The following is a 17711-nucleotide window of genomic DNA, read 5'->3' as shown; positions in this document are numbered from 1 at the left end:
GCCCATGCTGACCCCTTTTGTCCATCCACCCCATTTACTGGAGGGTGTCACTTTAGTTTTGGGGGATGAGGAAGTAAGAAGGTTTGTGAGGAAACTTTTTTTTTACAGACAGTGGTGAATGCCTGGAACGGGCTGAGCTGTCTGGGGAAGTGAAGGTAGATACAACTGAAACATTTACAAGACAGTTGGACAGCCACATGTACAGGAAGGAAATGGAGGAATATGGTTCACATGCAATTTAATGTCATCTTGGTCAGCAGAATGCTGGCTGCAGAGCCTGTTCTCATGCAGCACGGTTCTACGTTCCAGGTCTCTATCCACCTGTAACATATCTATTTAAGTTACTGAATGTGGCGATTGTATTTGAAGCCACCTCCTTGTTCCTGATATCAACCACCCTGCAAGTTATTAATGCCCCTGTGAAGGCTGTGCTGCCACATTATTGCGGACTGAATACAGTAACCGACTAATGAAGCAAGGACGTTTGCAATGCGAAGGAAAGAGAGGACAGCTCAGATGGCTGGATACATTGCACAGATCTAAAGAAATGCAGACCCTTCAGCCCCACATCCATGGCATGCTAGCCCACAGCCAGAATCAGATCAGGTTTAATTTCATCGGTGACACTTGTTGACCTTGCGGCAGCAGTTCAATGCATTACAAGATAAATAAATCTGTACAGTTTAGTTTGTTTTTTCTCAGTCATCTCCTGAGGCCAAGATCAGACCAGGGTCTGGCACGGTGAGGCAGTGGCTCTACTAGCCACTCTACTGCCCTCTGGGACCTAACTCTCTCAGTGCCCTGTTATCACAGTCTGGAGTACTTGTTCTCCCTACAGAGCTTTGCTGTATCTCACTGTAAAGCTACCAACATAATCAAAGAGCTCAGCTACTTTGAACACTCTCTCTTCTCCCCCCTCCCCCTGCACAGAAAGCATGTATTACCAGGCCCAAGGGCAGCATCTACCCTACTGTTATAAAACTACTGAACAGGACTGCCCTTTCTTTGTAACGCAACATTCACGAGGAAATCTGCGGATGCTGGAAATTCAAGCAACACACACAAAATGATGGTGGAACACAGCAGGCCAGGCAGCATCTGTAGGGAGAAGTGCTGTCGACGTTTTGGGCCGAGACCCTTCGTCAGGACTAACTGAAAGAAGAGACAGTAAGAGTAATATTCTGCATTTTGCCCTTGTACGACCCCGATGTAATGATGTGGTGAAATGCATAAAGACTGTGTGCTTTCAGCCTATCTATGACCCTCACGATCTCATACACCCGATCAGGTCACCCCTCAACCTCCCACATTCCAGGTAGTCCGTGCAGCCCCTCCTTGTTACTCAACCCCACCCTCAATTCAGACAACACCCTGGTAAATCTTTTCTGCACTCTTTTAGGTTTAATAACATCTTTTGTATTACAGTTTGACCAAGACTGTAGACAGAACAAGTGCAACTGCATCAATTTAAGTTGCTAATTCATACTCAAATGTCAGGACCGATGAAAAGCAGCATATCGAACACTGTCTCTGCCAGCCGGTGAACTATGCACTTGCACCTCTCAGCCTCCGTCCCATTACACTCCCGAAGGCCCTACAGTTCACTGAGAAAGCCCCACTCCGACTGGACGGCTCAGAGAGAAACAGACGGAGAGGTAATACTCTGGGACCTTCCGACTGCCAAGAGGCCAAGAAGGAGCAACAGCAAGTAGAATGAAGCATACGTCACACCCCTTTCATCAATTGACTCAATATATACTTTAATTCAGGATTTATCTACAAATATCATACATGAATTAAAATCTGCCCATGAACACATGGAGATCTGTCAATCCTCACACAACGAGTGCATTCGGGGGATCTGTATTGACGCAAAGTCCACATTGTAGGGCCCCTGTCAGAGGCCATGTGGGACTAGAGAGGACACGTAGCAATTTTACTCTCCCCTATGGTCGAATAACCAAGGACAAAGCTGCCATGATAAATCACACTTGAAGTTCATGGTTCAAAATACTCCTTGTTCTGTTGACCTGGAGATAATTATTCCCTCCCAGACTTTCCTGAGTGTGACCACACTCTCCCTGTACAATCACCAGGTCAATACTAGACGGACATAGAGAAGCTCACCTTAACCCCAGCCAGTCTGGTCCTGTACCCCGACACTTGTAACTCCAAACCCCACGCACAAAGCTAAGCATCCCTCCCCCCCCCCCCAAGTGTTCAATGTCTGTGTAGTGAATACCGCTGCTGAAACAAAATGCTGTGCAGTGTCATTAAGTGCTTCCCACATTGGGGCTGAGTTCCCTTTACATGGGGTGTTTGTGACACAGTTCAAGGTATCAGACAGTGCTGTTGTTTTTCAGTGTCCTGACTCATGGGCCAAGGGCAGGGCCCTAAAATCAGTGGACCCACAATTGGGCAGGAATCTGAATAACTGTTGCCCTGGCAAGTTAAGGTTAATGAGTGTGTAAAGCCAACAGAAGTGTAAGCGTGAGACTGCTTACTTAAAACCCACACTGTCTGACCAATCCAAAGCAGGAACGTTTGATATCTTGTGCTTTCTCCAGTATCCACACCAGCGTGGTTCAGCTGAGGAGTAAGTCAGCCACCCCCAAATCTAGCATCTTCCAGGAATGCCAACTCTCCTGCAGAGTCTGACTGAAGGAGGCAGATCTGATGAGGCAGTTCCACACCTCCAAATGAAAAACACTCCACTTTAGAGGGGAAGCTCAACAACCCTCCCTGGCTTAAACCCTCTGTCCTTCCAGCTGGCATGACCACTGGAGAGGTGGGAGAGCCACCGGTAACCATGGTGACATAGTCAGCCAGGCCTACAGGGGAAGTAGGGCAGCGGGGTGGTGTCAAGGGTGAAAGAATGGCACCGTCCCATCTGGCTATAAGACTGAGATGTTGTCGGTGCTGCAGCCACACTTCTCAGTGATCATGTTGGGGAACTCAGCCACCTCGATCTCCGTGTAGTCGCCCTTCTTCACCAGGTACATCATGGGAAGCGAGGCACTCTCCACCGCCACACAGCTCCTCTCTCCATAGACGAAGGGCCACTGTGGCTGCTTGCAACCCCCAACGCAGTGGAAGGCCTGGTAGCCGGGGGGCTCGATGATCCAGTACTGGGTCCACTCCAGCTCCCGGAAGTTGATGAAGTGTTCCTGCCTGCAGCATGTCCCACTCCTCTGAGTCGGGCTTCCCCCACAGTCACCGGCAGCACTGAAAACAGAGCACAAGGCGGGTCATTTACCAACGCTGTGACTCCAAGAGCTGTTTCCCACAGGGCTGGAAAACAGGAGCTGAACTGGGACCAAGGAAAAGGCACCAGTGTCTTTACCTCCTTACGGAGTGAACACTAACATTGACAGTATCTGGAGTGGTTGTATCATGGTCTGGTGTGGCAATTCAAATAGGCAGAAATGTACGAAGCTGCAGAGAGCGGTGGATTCCACCCAGTACATCTCAGGCACATCCTTCCCCACCATTGGTTCTATCTACAAGGAGGCATTATCTCCAGAAGCAAGCATCTACCATCATAGATCCCAGCATTTTCACAGCTGCCATGGATAGGAGGTACAGAAGCCTGAAGTCCCACACCACCAGCTTCAGGAACTGTCACTTCTTCACCCATTCTGTTCTTCAACCAACGGGCAAGACCCTAATCACTACAGTTTAGCAATGTGATCATCTGGCACTAAAGTACAACTTTCTTGGATCCAATTGTGCTCTTTCTGCATAATTTATGCTTTTCTTGTGATTGTTGTGTGTCTGATGTTATGTGCCTGTGATGCTGCTGCCAGTAAGTTTTTCTTGGCACTTGTGCATTTGACAGTAAACTCCGCGTTGGCTCTGAATAACAGAGCAGTGGGGAGTGGGAATGAGGAGTAACGAGTGGCAAATGGAGTTTAATTCTGTTAACTGCGAGGTGTTCTACACTGGAGGGAGGGCCAAGGAGATTGACTGCAACACGAGGGACTGAGTTACAGAGAGGGGCTGTGACGTTTTTGATTGGAGCAATGGAGAATGAGGTGACCTTTTAGAGGTGTATAAAGTCATAAGGGGCATAGATAGGATAATTTTTCCTGGAAAGGAGAATAAGAATTAGAGAACGTAGCTTTCAGATGAGAGGGAAAAGATTTAATAGGAACTTCACGAGCAACTATTACACCCAGAGGGTGGTCCATATAGGGACTGATCTGCCAGAAGGAGGGGTTGAGGTAGGTACATTAACAAAATTCAAAAGGCACTTGAACAGGTATGTGGATAGGGAATGTTCAGAGGGCTAGGGGACAACCATAGGCAAATGGGACTACCTTAGATGGGCTGAAGGGCCTGTTTAAATGGTCAGTGAGTCTATGACTCAATAAGTCAGCTGCGCAAGCCCCCCAGCCTGCTCTGTCCTTCAGTAGATTCTTGGCTCTATGTGGAACAAAACAGCAGATGGACAGGGTAGAAACGTCCATTGCTGGAGGACACGGATGCAAGGTGAAAGGGGAAAGTTTGAAGTGGGCGTGTTGGCTAAGTTTATTAGAGAGTAATGGGTGTTTGGAATACACTGCCAATAACAGTAATGGTGGAAGCAGATACACGTGATGGTGATAGACACACGTACACATAGGGGATGGAGCAATGTGGTTCGTGTGCATGCCGAGGGGATATCGCGGGCCTGTTTTGTGCTGTGCTGTTCCTGTTGTATGTCCTATGTTGTAACTTTATTAAGAAGGTACAGTGGTGGGAGGAGGCAAACGTCATCGATGGGAATTTCCCAGTGGTCACCAACCCTGTCGAGTTTCCCGGGTCTCTTTGACTCTCAGCTGTACCAATGCCGAGGCAGAGGGGACTTACCCATATTCACTGAAGTTGAGAGTGTAGAGAAGCAGCTCTGGTTTTCCGAGCATCCGGTCAGTGGGATCCTGGGACGTGAAGCGGACGAACCTGGCAAGCTCGGCTGCGTGTCTGCCCGGCCGCTCAGCTTCGATCCACACCTCCAGGTACATCTGGAGCTCCCTAGTGTTCTGCCAGTAGTGGACAGCTTGGGTGACATCGAACATCTTCCAACCGGAATCGAGGATGGGGACCAGCCTTTTACAGGAAAGAGACACCATGCTCTTCAGTCAACAGCAAGTATCCGGTGCCCAACACTAACCCTCAGAAACACGATCCCACTTCACCAGCCAGCCGTGGAATTGCACAATGAGCTAGCTTGGGCTCAATTGGCCAAATGGCCTCTGCTTTCTGCTACAAGATTCCACGGTGAGCCCAGTACATCAGTTCTGTACCAGGCTGGTGTTCCTCATCAGAGTGAAACAGTTCTCCCATATTCACAAGGTCTTTATTCCTTGGAGCACAGGAGGCCTAGGGGCATATTCAGGGTAAATGCACAGTCTTTTTTCCCAGGGCTGGGGAATCAGGAAGTGGAGAGCGTAGGTTTAAGGTGAGGGGGAACGATTTAAAGGGGATGTGTGCGGCAGCTTCGTCATGCAGAGGGTGGTGAGCAGGCGGAACCAGCTGCCAGTTGAAATGGTTGAGGCAGGTACAATAAAAATATTTTAAGCTCTTTTGGATCGTAGGGAATTGGGCCAAACCAGAGTAAATGGAACCTCCTTGGTAGGCACCGTGCTTGGCGTGGACCAGTTAGGCCAAAGGGCCTGTTTGCCTGCTGTATGAATCTGACCAGCAGAAGAAACCTCGATCCGGTCGAATGCAGATCATGGCAATTTCCACCACTTCCTGGCACCGTGGTTAGCGCAAGGTTATTGCAGCCCGGTTCAGAGTCCCCTGTACATCCTCACTGCCAGCATGTGGGTTTCCTCCGGGTGCTCTGGTTTCCTCTTACACTCCAAAGGCGTATCGTTAGTAGGTTAACTGGTCAATGTACACTCGGCTAGGGTTAAATCAGGCGGTTGCTGGCAGTGCAGTCTTAAGGGCTGGATGGGCCTATCCCATGCTGTATTGTTAAATAAATAAATATGATTTTGTCATTGTCCACAATTGAACACAATTGGGTGGGGGGGGGGAAACGATTGGTAGGGTGGTGCAATTCTTGGGGAGGGTGGTGGTGAGGATGAGTGACACCTCTAACAAAGGAGGCGTAAGACACTCCTTCCCTCTGCTAGCCTGCAGGTCACCCCTGGGCAAGGTGTAGCCCCTGCTTTGCCCCTCGATCAGGGTCACAGGAAGCCATGGGAGCAGCTGGCACATATCACAAGTCCTGGGTGTGCGACCACTGACACCAGGGAGACAGTCTCTGAGGGGTATTGATAATGGCTGGGATGACCGGACGCTGGCCAGAAGAAGGCAGAGTGGTAATCCACTTCTGTAGAAAAATTTGCCATGAATAACCATGATCGTACGACGTGGTACAAAACAACAATGATGAAGGTGAGGAGAAATATCTGAGAACTATTTAATGGGGAGGGCAGGTTTATCTTTAACGACTCTCTGTATGTTGTGTGAATCTGCCAGCATTATTTGGAGCTCCCTCTGCCCTTACCTGGAGTCTATGAGTGAGGTGCTGTTGGTGCCGTCGGCCAGGGTCTTGACCCAGTACACACTGACCCTGGCGTTGTTGACTGGCGGGCTGTGTTTCCTGGGTGGGAGCTCCCCCTTGTGGACGCCCTTCTTGAAGAGCTTGAGCTCTGCCATGGTCACCTCGCTGTTGTCCGGGATCAGCCCCTTCATGTCGAAAACCAGCTTCTGCCGGGTGGGGTCCGAGTACAGCACGTCTCCGGTGGTGTCTGGGGAAACGATCATATAATCGTGAGTTGTGTGTCAGATCTGGCTGTGCACAATACAGATGTTTCCAAAAGCATGACATAATCTGGTTATCAGGATTTACGGAGGGATCTTGATCAACTGGTTAAGTGAGTACATTAGCAATGTTTAAAAGACACATAGATAGGAAAGGTTCAGAGGGATAAGGAGGGACGACTGTACTGTGTAAAAGTCTTTTAGCCACTCAAGCTTTTATATATGGTTTCCAATGGTATGGGCTCCACAGGGCCCTGATCTCCACATCACTGAGACTGGAGACAGAATTAAGTGAGTCAGCCCAAGTCAGCAGGAGAACTGTGACAAATTCTCCAAGCAGCTCAGAACAACCTACCAGACTATTTTCTTATAAAACTGCACGACGGTGTACCTAAGAGAGTTAATGCAGTTTCAAAGGCAAAGCATGGCCACACCAAATAATGGTTTGATTTTAGTTTTCCACTGCTTTACTGCTCTTCAGAGTAATTTTTCTGGCATTTAGAAACTTTTCATTTCATTAGTTTTGAAAGAATCTTGGCTTTACAGTTCTTCTTCAGATGTGCCTAGGAGCTGCTCAGTACTGTAACATAGGACTAGCTTAGATTGGAATCTTGGGTCAGCATGGGCAGGCTGGGCTGAAGGGTCTCTTTCTGAGCTGTATTCCTCTATGACTTTATACAACTTCAGTTAGGCCAACCTTGGGAGTGCTATGCACAGTCAGGTGTCCCCGACAAGAAGACTGAGGCTTGGAGAGATTTGGCCAGGATCACGCCAACCCTCAGGTTGTTTTCTCAGTGTGTTGGAGGCTGAGGGGAGAAGATTATAAAATTATGAGACACAGTGTAGATAGTCAGTCTTTGTCACAGATGAAAATGTGAAATCCTGGAGGGCACAGCTTTAAGGTGGGGGGGGGAGAGAGTAAAAGAGTTTCAGGGCAAGTTATTTTCAGAGAGTAGAGAGTGAAAGCTGATGTTTTAGGGATGTTTAAAAGGCTTTCAGTAGACACGTGAACAGGAAGCCATGTTCCTGTGCTGTATCAGGTTGTGAGTGCCAGTGCAAATATCATTTGGCTCAGTATGTGATCCTGTAGCAATCAGCACATTTTACACCAATAGGCATTGAATTGTGCCACAGTCTGTAAGGAGTCTGTACTTTCTCCCCGTGACCCCATCTGTTTCCTATGGGAGCTCCAGTTTCCGTGAGGAGTCTGTACTTTCTCCCCGTGACCCCATCTGTTTCCTATGGGAGCTCCAGTTTCCGTGAGGAGTCTGTACTTTCTCCCCATGACCCCGTCTGTTTCCTACGGGGGCTCCAGTTTCCGTGAGGAGTCTGTATTTTCTCCCCGTGACCCCGTCTGTTTCCTACAGGGACTCCAGTTTCCGTGAGGAGTCTGTATTTTCTCCCCGTGACCCCGTCTGTTTCCTACGGGGGCTCCAGTTTCCGTGAGGAGTCTGTACTTTCTCCCCGTGACCCCGTCTGTTTCCTACAGGGGCTCCAGTTTCCGTGAGGAGTCTGTACTTTCTCCCCGTGACCCCGTCTGTTTCCTACAGGGGCTCCAGTTTCCGTGAGGAGTCTGTACTTTCTCCCCGTGACCCCGTCATTCTATTTCTACAGAATGGGTTAGCAAGGATGAGTGGGTTGTGTCTGTGCCACGTGACAGTTGCAGGCTGCCCCAGCACTTCCCTGTACTGACGGACACGATGCATTTCACTGTATGCTTCAGATTGTAAATCTAGATGTAACAAAGCTGAAACTGACCTTAAATAAATCTCCGACAAAAAGCCTTTTTGTGAGAGGCAAACAAAGGCAACAGATTACAACACAGACGGTTTTCACAACTGCAATGGGTGGTGGCAATTGCATAAACAAAACATTTCTAGTGCTAGATGAGGATGATGACACATGGTTATACACAATTCATTCTGCTCAGGCCAGTGAAACTCATTAATACAGTACTCACTCCAGTGAAACTCATTAATACAGTACTCACTCCAGTGAAACTCTCATTATTACAGTGGTCACTCCAGTGAAACTCTCATTATTACCGTCATCACTCCAGTGAAACTCTCATTATTACAGTGGTCACTCCAGTGAAACTCTCATTATTACAGTGGTCACTCCAGTGAAACTCTCATTAATACAGTACTCACTCCAGTGAAACTCTCATTATTACAGTACTCACTCCAGTGAAACTCTCATTATTACAGTGGTCACTCCAGTGAAACTCTCATTATTACCGTCATCACTCCAGTGAAACTCATTAATACAGTACTCACTCCAGTGAAACTCTCATTAATACAGTACTCACTCCAGTGAAACTCATTATTACAGTCATCACTCCAGTGAAACTCATTAATACAGTACTCACTCCAGTGAAACTCTCATTAATACAGTACTCACTCCAGTGAAACTCATTATTACAGTCGTCACTCCAGTGAAATACTCTGCTCATAGAACTGCACAGCACACAAACTGGCCAACACTCCTATCCTGTCAAATCTGATGAACAAGTACCTCCTCTGCTAGTCCCTTTCACAAATATTCATTCCACAACCTTCTCTCACTTTGTATTATTGTCTGGATGATTCCAAAATGCTGTGAGAATCTCTACCTCTTTCATCTCTTTAGGCAGTTTTATCCATTTTTCCAGTTGGGAAAAGGTTCCTTTAATCTCCCGTAAACGTGCACCTTTAGACCCTAAATCCTTGCCACATACTATGAGAAACTTTTTGCAAGATGCCCTATCTGCCCACTTCATAATTTGTCAGGTCCCCCTTCAACGTTCTCTTGTGTAAAAGGAAAAAACAATCCGCAGTCTCTACTCACTACTGAAACGTTCTGCCAGGCAGCATCCTGGAGAACCTCTGCAATGCTGTCACATCCTTCCTCCAATGGACTGCCCAGACCTGCATGCAGTAATTCAAGTGCTGCTTCAAGAACATTTCCCCGCATTGATATTGTGTTTACATGCTCATGAGGCAAGGATCCCATGTACCCTGTTCACCAATCTGTCCTTGGTCATACATCAAGGGCCCTCTATTGCTTAATACTGTACTACCCAGCGACAGGTTCCTCAATGTGTACGGCCAGCTAATATTCCAGCCTCCACAGTGACCTCAAGGAAGCGAATGAAACCGTGAGGAACACAGATAACGAAAGCCAGAGAGCATAGGCTTAAAGTGAGAGTGGGACCTGAGGGACAACTCTGTCACACAGAGAGTGATCATTGTGCAGAATGAGTGGCAGGGGCAGGTATAATTGTATTTCATAGAGGTACATGGATAGGATCAGCCAAACACAAGGCAAATGGGACTGGCTTTCACTGGTGTGGGTGGTCTTTTTGGCAGGAGCTGGGAGAAGAAAGGAGGGAAGATGGGTGAGGATGCTGCCCCTGTTGCACGAGGAGCTTTGTGCAGATGAACAGCTTCAAGGACTGATACTCCTGTGGGGGAGCCCGTTTGTTTGAGCCGGGCTTTGAGTGCCATTCGGAAGGTGGAGTGTGCTTTCACACAAAGACCAAGGGTCCAGTGCGTGAGCTATGTGCACATTTGGATTGGGGTAACTGGAATGGGCCCTTTTTATGTTTTTCCTTTTCTTACTAACTATTCAATAAAGCTGAAATTTGTAAACACTTGCTTTATAATTTATAATTGTATGCAGTGTACCACCTGTTATTTCTTGCCGACGGGCAATTGCATGGGGACAGCGTTCACACAGATCGGGGTTTGGGTGGGCGAAACATCCCGGCTTCCCGGTTTCGGTGGGACCCAAGTCATACCGACTGTAGACGTACATTGTTTGATGAAGGTGGTTTTCTCATCACTGAGTCCAGTGGCTGTTAGTGAGGGGCTAACAAGCTTCACCTCCAGAGGTGCCTGGTAAGAAGGGGTTTCAATATGGGGGCTAATTGCTCTAGGAATTGATGAAGCGATTTGTGTGTTTAAGCCTGTGTTAAACTAGTGTCCAGGAAAGTGAGTAAGATACGCGATATGGATGCCGCAGGGATTAGCGTTGGTGTGATTTAAAGAGGATGCCCGTAACTAATGCTTGCGTTCTGAGCAGGGTGGATACACGCAGCCCAGATGAATTGCTGATGACAGTTCTGAGTTCGGTTCCAGTATTAGGGAAAGGACTGGGGGTCTGACCAAACGGTGGGTGAAGATGTTGTTTTAGTTCAGACTTGACAGGAGTGGATCTGCCAGTTATTATTGGGTTACCTGGACAGGTGGGGCCATGGGCCGTCCATACTTTTAGAGAAGAAGGGCGTGTAGGTGAGGTTGCTGAATTAGAAGACGAGTTTCCTGTAGCTGAGGGCAGAGACTTTTAAAGACAAGTTGCTCTTGCTTCTGCGCAGTGAGGGGAAGGCATTGTCTGACGTGAGAAGTCTAATGAGACCCTCAGTGGCTGATGTAAATTCTGAGCTCGTTTTGGCTATTACATCACTGGTTGATCAATGCAGAAGCGTATCTGTGGAGAGCCAAAATGATTGTGGGCTGGGAGTGTTCTCTGGGTCAAGCCCACAGCCGACGGGGAAGAAGAATATGAGGCTTGGGCTGAGCAGACATCTCCGTTACTGGATGAATGGCAGGGCTCAGATATCATGAAAAGCTGAGGCTGGTAGAGAGCTTAAAGGGCCCAGAAGCTGATACAGTGAGGTTCCTCAGGGCAGAAAATCCATTCACCACATGAGCACTGGAAGATGCTTTCGGCAGCCGATCTCAGGATGAAGTTCAGGCACACATTCCAGGAGGAGAGAAGTTGTCTGCCTACATTTTCAGGTTGAAGAAGCTAATGCACTGTTTGTGCCACAAAGGGGGCATTCAGCTGACTGAGAGATGGAGCAAATTGTGAAGTGCACAGTGTCACATGACATGATTGCTCTTCGTATTTGAATGACCCACAAGTTGCGGCCTCTTTTACCGAGTTACTCCGAGAAGACAGAGAGGAGGAGTGGGAGGCCTCCATCAGCAGGGCACGGTCCACGGTAGTAGTGCCTGTTGTTGAAGCAGCCCCTGATGCCACACAAGTGGGGTTTTGCAGGCTACTGAGAAAGATTTGAGAGCTGAGGTATTTCAGATAATATCAGTTGGTGCAAGGCCTATAGGAAGCCGGACCCACTGGTGGGATGTACCAAGGCGAGGGCTGCGATCGGTACTTTCTGCTACAATTGTGGAGAAGATGGACATTTTGAGCGAGAGTGTGAGGGACAGGAAAAACCTTTCGAAAGAATATCAGCAGTTAATCAAACAGTGAAGAAAAAAGGTAAAACTACAGAAGGACCAAGTAAAGTAACAGGCTGACGTTTCAGAGAGGATACGTTCCTATCAGCATACCAAGGGAAATACTAAAGTACAAAAACTACTCCAGAAGGTTTAGTGGGACCAAGCTCTGATGTATCCACATGGATTTAGAAGGTGTTTATGCTAGAGCCATAATCGACACAGGTTCTCAAGTTACTTTGCTTTATAGATCCTTTTACAACCGGCATTTGATCCATTTACCATTGATGCCACTCTGTGCCCTTGAGATTCAGGAGCTTAGTATTGATAAGTACCCAGACGATGGTTATTTGTCGTTGAAACTGGAGTTTACAGAAGCTGATGTTGAACTAACTGAGACTATTGACATACCAGTGTTGGTCTGCCCAGATGTGGATGAAAAGGGGGGAGCTTCCATTCTTGTGGGAACAAATACTTCCACTATGAGAAGGCTCGCGGAAGTGTGCAAGGAGAGGAATGGAGAGAACTTTTTGAAAACCTTCTCTGCTCACCCTGTGTTCAGATCTGACTTTGAGAAGGTGCAAGTTCCTCCTAAGCAGGATGATGAGCAGAAACGAGGAAATATGTGGTCCAGCCGGTCTAAACCTGTCATGTAATGTCCTGGAGGAGTAGCTAGAGTGACAGGAACCCCTAAATTTGCTGGAATGCTCAAGGAATGGAAAAAGAAGATGTTGGGACATCCTGCATTTGGGCTCTATCCCCTCAAAACTTTTCTGTCCATACACTTATCCAAATATCTGTAAAACGTTGTTATAGTAACACACACAATATGCCAGAGGAATTCCGCATGTCAGGTAGCATCTATGGAAAGGATTAACTCCAAGGAAGCGTTGTACCCAAAATGTCAACTCTTTATTGACTTCCTTAGATGCTGCCTGACTGCTGAGGTCCTCCAGCATTCTGTGCTTTTTGCTCTGGACTTCCAGAATCTGCAGAGAGCTCATGTTGTAAATGTTTTATCTTCATCGAGATAGTGCGAAATAGCCATGCTGTCCAACAACCCCCGATTTAAGGCACTGGTGAGGCCTCACCTCGAGTATTGTGAACAGTTTTGGGCCTCTCAACTAGGATGATTCTGGGAATGAAAGGGTTATCATATGAGGAATGTTTGATGGCTCTGGGTCTGTACTCACTGGACGAGGGGAGATCTCATTGAAACCTTCCGAATGTTGAAAGACCTAGACAGGGTAGATGTGGAAAGGATGATTCCCATGGTGGGAAAGTCTAGGACAAGAGGGCACAGCCTCAAGATAGAGGGGCATCCTTTCAAAACAGAGATGTGGAGAAATTTCTTTAGCCAAAGGGTGGTGAATTTGTGGAATTTGTTGCCACATACAGCTGTGGAAGCCAGGTGACTGGGTGTATTTAAGGCAGAGATTGATAGGTTCTTGATTGGACTTAGCATCAAAGGTTACGGGGAGAAGGTGGGAACTGGGGCTGAGGAGGACATTTAAGAAAAAGGATCATCCATGGTTGAATGTCAGAGCATATGGGCCAGATGGCCTAATTCTGCTCCTATGACTTATGGCCTTAATTCTAGCCTAATCATGGAACAATCTACAATGACCAAATAACCTGCCAACCTGTACGACTTCGGACTGTGAGAGGAAACTGGAGCACCCGGAGGAAACCCACAAAGTCAAGAGGGAGAATGTACAAACTCGCTACAGGCAGCAGCAGGAATTGAACCCGAGTGACTGGTACTGGAAAGCATTGTGCTATCAACCATGCCGACTATCGCGCTTCTGGCAGATCAGTCCATATAGGCTTTAAGAGTTGAAGGAGTTGTCCCTCAGGCCCTTTTTAAACCATTCCCCTCTCACCTTAAATCTATGCTCCCTGTCATTTGATTCCCTCTGCTGTGTTCACCCTGACCAGAACATTAAACAGGAACAGGCCCTTCAACCCAGGATGCCTGTGCTAATCCAAAGTAATCCCATCTCTTTCCATGTGGTCTATTTCCCTCCATTCCCTGCCTGTTCATGTTCTCACACATTGTTATTGTACCTGCTTGCATCACTTCCGCTGGCACCGATCATCCTTCCTGTCCTGCAAATCTCCTTCAGACTTCCTCCACTCGCCTTAAAGCTACAGTGTGTCCTCATAAGATACTGGTGCAGAATTGGGCCATTCGGCTCAAATTAATCACGGCTGATCCATTTCCCTCTCAGCCCCAATCTCCGGCCTTCTCCCCGTATCCCTTCATGCCCTGGCCAGTCAAGAAGCTATCAAACTCTCAAACAAAAGAAAATCTGAGCAACACACAAAATGCTGCAGGAACTCAGCAGGCCAGGCAGGATCTATGGAAAAGAGTACTTTTTCCTGTAGATGTTGCTTGGCTTGCTGAGTTCCTCCAGCATTCTGTGTGTGTTGCATCTATCAATGTCTGTCTTAAATATACCCAGGGACTTGGCCTCCACAGCTGCCTGTGGCAATGAGTTCCACTGATTCACCACTCTTGTGTATGTAAGGTCACCTTTCTGTCTCCAATGTTCCAGGGAACAAAGTCCTCTGTCTGTCTGTCTGCCTCTCTCTGTAAGGAAGAGGTTGGACATAGAGACATTTTCTGACAAGAGAGCTTGGTCAGAGTTCAGCACATGCTGAGTGGCCAGAATGGCCTCATTGTGTGTTACTTCTGGGAACAGCCACAACACACAGGCTGTGCATAACCTCGTTTCTCCCAGCTGTCCGGGAGTGCTCACCTCTTGTCTGCGCAAAATGTTGTGCTAAACTCTGGGCATTCCAGTCAGCACAAAGCTGCTTGCTGCCTTTGTGATTCGAGAGGCTGCAAATCACTTGGTAATTTCCAGTTTCGCTTGTGATATTTCTCAGACAAGGCTGAAGAGTGATATATATAACACGTTTAGGGATAACTGATTAGATTTGCAAAGCAAAGCCACTGGGAGAAACAAAGCTTGCAAGTAAACACTGATCGGCTGTGCTCCTGGTGCAGGAAGCACTCAAACTTACCAGGGGCAGTTGTGGTCACAATTTTGATGGGGTGGGGTGAGAAAGCCACACTCAACTTGACCAGGGCAGCAGCAACTGTGGCTAAAACTGAGATCAACATTACTGTCCGCTCTGTCCCTCTCAGGAGTGTCAGGAGTCGGAGAGTGGGGTTAGGTGAACATTACCATCCGCTCTGTCCCTCTCAGGAGTGTCAGGAGTCGGAGAGTGGGGTTAGGTGAACATTACCGTCCGCTCTGTCCCTCTCAGGAGTGTCAGGAGTCGGAGAGTGGGGTTAGGTGAACATTACCGTCCACTCTATCCCTCTCAGGAGTGTCAGGAGTCGGAGAGTGGGGTTAGGTGAACATTACTGTCCGCTCTGTCCCTCTCAGGAGTGTCAGGAGTCGGAGAGTGGGGTTAGGTGAACATTACCGTCCACTCTATCCCTCTCAGGAGTGTCAGGAGTCGGAGAGTGGGGTTAGGTGAACATTACCGTCCGCTCTGTCCCTCTCAGGAGTGTCAGGAGTCGGAGAGTGGGGTTAGGTGAACATTAGTGTCCGCTCTGTCCCTCTCAGGAGTGTCAGGAGTCGGAGAGTGGGGTTAGGTGAACATTACCGTCCGCTCTGTCCCTCTCAGGAGTGTCAGGAGTCGGAGAGTGGGGTTAGGTGAACATTAGTGTCCGCTCTGTCTCTCTCAGGAGTGTCAGGAGTCGGAGAGTGGGGTTAGGTGAACATTACTGTCCGCTCTGTCCCTCTCAGGAGTGTCAGGAGTCGGAGAGTGGGGTTAGGTGAACATTAGTGTCCGCTCTGTCCCTCTCAGGAGTGTCAGGAGTCGGAGAGTGGGGTTAGGTGAACATTACTGTGCGCTCTGTCCCTCTCAGGAGTGTCAGGAGTCGGAGAGTGGGGTTAGGTGAACATTACCGTCCGCTCTGTCCCTCTCAGGAGTGTCAGGAGTCGGGGGGGAGGGTTAGTAGGGTGAGACAGAACACACAGGGGCTGTAGGGAAATTTCTGCAGTGATCTCAAATCTCTATAACGCAAATTATTTCAAAGCCGCAAGGTCAGTACCCTGGTGACTGTAACATACACACTTCACAGTCATACACACACTGACTACGAACAAAGTAGGCACAATCCCAGACTATACACACACACCCGGACCATACACGCACTCCCGGACCATACACGCACTCCCGGACCATACACACACTCCCAGACTAGAAATACACTCCTGAGCTACCTGCACATTCCAGGACTATACACACACTCCCAGTCTACACACTCCCTGACTGTGTAAACACCCACCCTGAAGCTCCTGTTGTTGCTGGCACCACCACCACCACCGTTGGGTTCAGTGTACTGCCCCTTGCCCCACATCTTTCCCCTGCAGCTTACCCCTCAGTGCCAAGGGATCTGAGGTCTCAGTAGATGCCGCAGTCTGAGAGCCCTGCACGTGGTTCCCCAAAGGAGAGTGACAGGGAGAAAAGGTAATGGTTTGACTTACCCGAGTTCCCGGGAACTCCTCGCAAGATGCCGGCCAGGCTGGGCAGGGCTCTCCGCTTCCTCTCCTTCTCCTTGTGCAGCTTCAGCATGGACATGTACTTGTTCCGGAGAGGTGTTGGCACCACCACCTTCTCCAGGTCCCTCTTGGTCAGGCGTGGCTCCTCGAGGAGCCCCAGCTTCCTGAGAACCGTGTCCTTAAATGTGTGCTGGAGTTGGTGTTGCTGAGGGTCACAGCCAGCCAGTACCATCCAGAGGGAGCAGCACAGACACACCACATTCCAGACTCCAGGCATTTCTTCAATAGCAGGCAGGATTTTCCTTTAAAGTTCCAGTTGAGCACAGCCCCAAGGAGAGCTGCTGGTGAAAGCACTGTTGACAGACTGACTGGCAGATAGAATGGCTTGCTGTATTTAAAGGGAGAGTCGGCCCACTCATCTCCTCCTTCCAGACAGTGCCGGATACACAAAAGTTGAAAGGAGGCACTGGGACATCAAAGAGGCAGGAGTTTTAACACTGCAACGCCCTCCACTCAAAGCAACATGACTGATATTTTTCACCCTCTGCAGAAATCCTCCAGGATTAACTCAATCACAGGTTCCTTTTCCACTTTCTGTGGGGCAGATTAATGAGGCTGAAAATCCAGTAGATTTTCAATAAAACAAACACCATGGCAGCTGCCAAAAGTTTATCCAACTGCACACCTACTATTAATTTGTATTAGACCGGTGTGCCCATTAGAGATTAGGTTCACTCCCTACCCCGGCCTCATCAAGACAAACATTACAGAGGGGTTTATGCTGGTGGTTGATGTGGGTTTATCAAGGAACGGGTAAATCCAGGCAGTCCCCAGGTCTGCCCTGACTTGTGACAGATAGCCGTGGCACAGGGGCACTACAGTTGCTGCCTAGACTACACACACTCTGGAACGGACACACTATTGACTACACACTCTGGAACGGACACACTATTGACTACACACTCTGGAACGGACACACTATTGACTACACACACTCTGGAACGGACACACTATTGACTACACACACTCTGGAACGGACACACTATTGACTACACACACTCTGGAACGGACACACTATTGACTACACACACTCTGGAACGGACACACTATTGACTACACACACTCTGGAACGGACACACTATTGACTACACACTCTGGAACGGACACACTATTGACTACACACTCTGGAACGGACACACTATTGACTACACAC

General features: G+C 48.3%; 1 protein-coding gene across 1 annotated transcript; it reads right to left on the bottom strand.

Annotated features, from left to right (window-relative positions):
- Positions 1-1393: 1393 nt before the first annotated feature.
- LOC132401012 (left-right determination factor 2-like) lies at positions 1394-17440 on the bottom strand. Its single transcript, XM_059982726.1, has 4 exons — positions 16484-17440; positions 6500-6743; positions 4852-5088; positions 1394-3225 (listed from the first exon to the last, which is right to left on the bottom strand). The coding sequence occupies exons 1-4, from the start codon at positions 16773-16775 to the stop codon at positions 2895-2897; spliced, it is 1104 nt and encodes a 367-aa protein (XP_059838709.1). The 5' UTR covers positions 16776-17440; the 3' UTR covers positions 1394-2894.
- Positions 17441-17711: the final 271 nt, after the last annotated feature.

The sequence above is a fragment of the Hypanus sabinus genome, chromosome 10 (assembly GCF_030144855.1).
Source record: "Hypanus sabinus isolate sHypSab1 chromosome 10, sHypSab1.hap1, whole genome shotgun sequence".
In the NCBI taxonomy this organism is placed as follows: Eukaryota; Metazoa; Chordata; class Chondrichthyes; order Myliobatiformes; family Dasyatidae; genus Hypanus; species Hypanus sabinus.
Note: the sequence above shows the minus strand (reverse complement) of the source record. Positions and strands in the feature narration are given on the sequence as shown.

Bases quoted from the DNA above. Each gene is read 5' to 3' on its own strand.
- LOC132401012 (XM_059982726.1), bottom strand. From the start codon at position 16,775: ATGCCTGGAGTCTGGAATGTGGTGTGTCTGTGCTGCTCCCTCTGGATG. The intron at 6,744-16,483 runs GTAAGTCAAACC...TCGTTTCCCCAG, and splicing joins AGGAGTTCCCGGGAACTCGG to ACACCACCGGAGACGTGCTG. The intron at 3,226-4,851 runs GTAAGTCCCCTC...CTCTGTTTTCAG, and splicing joins CTCAACTTCAGTGAATATGG to TGCTGCCGGTGACTGTGGGG.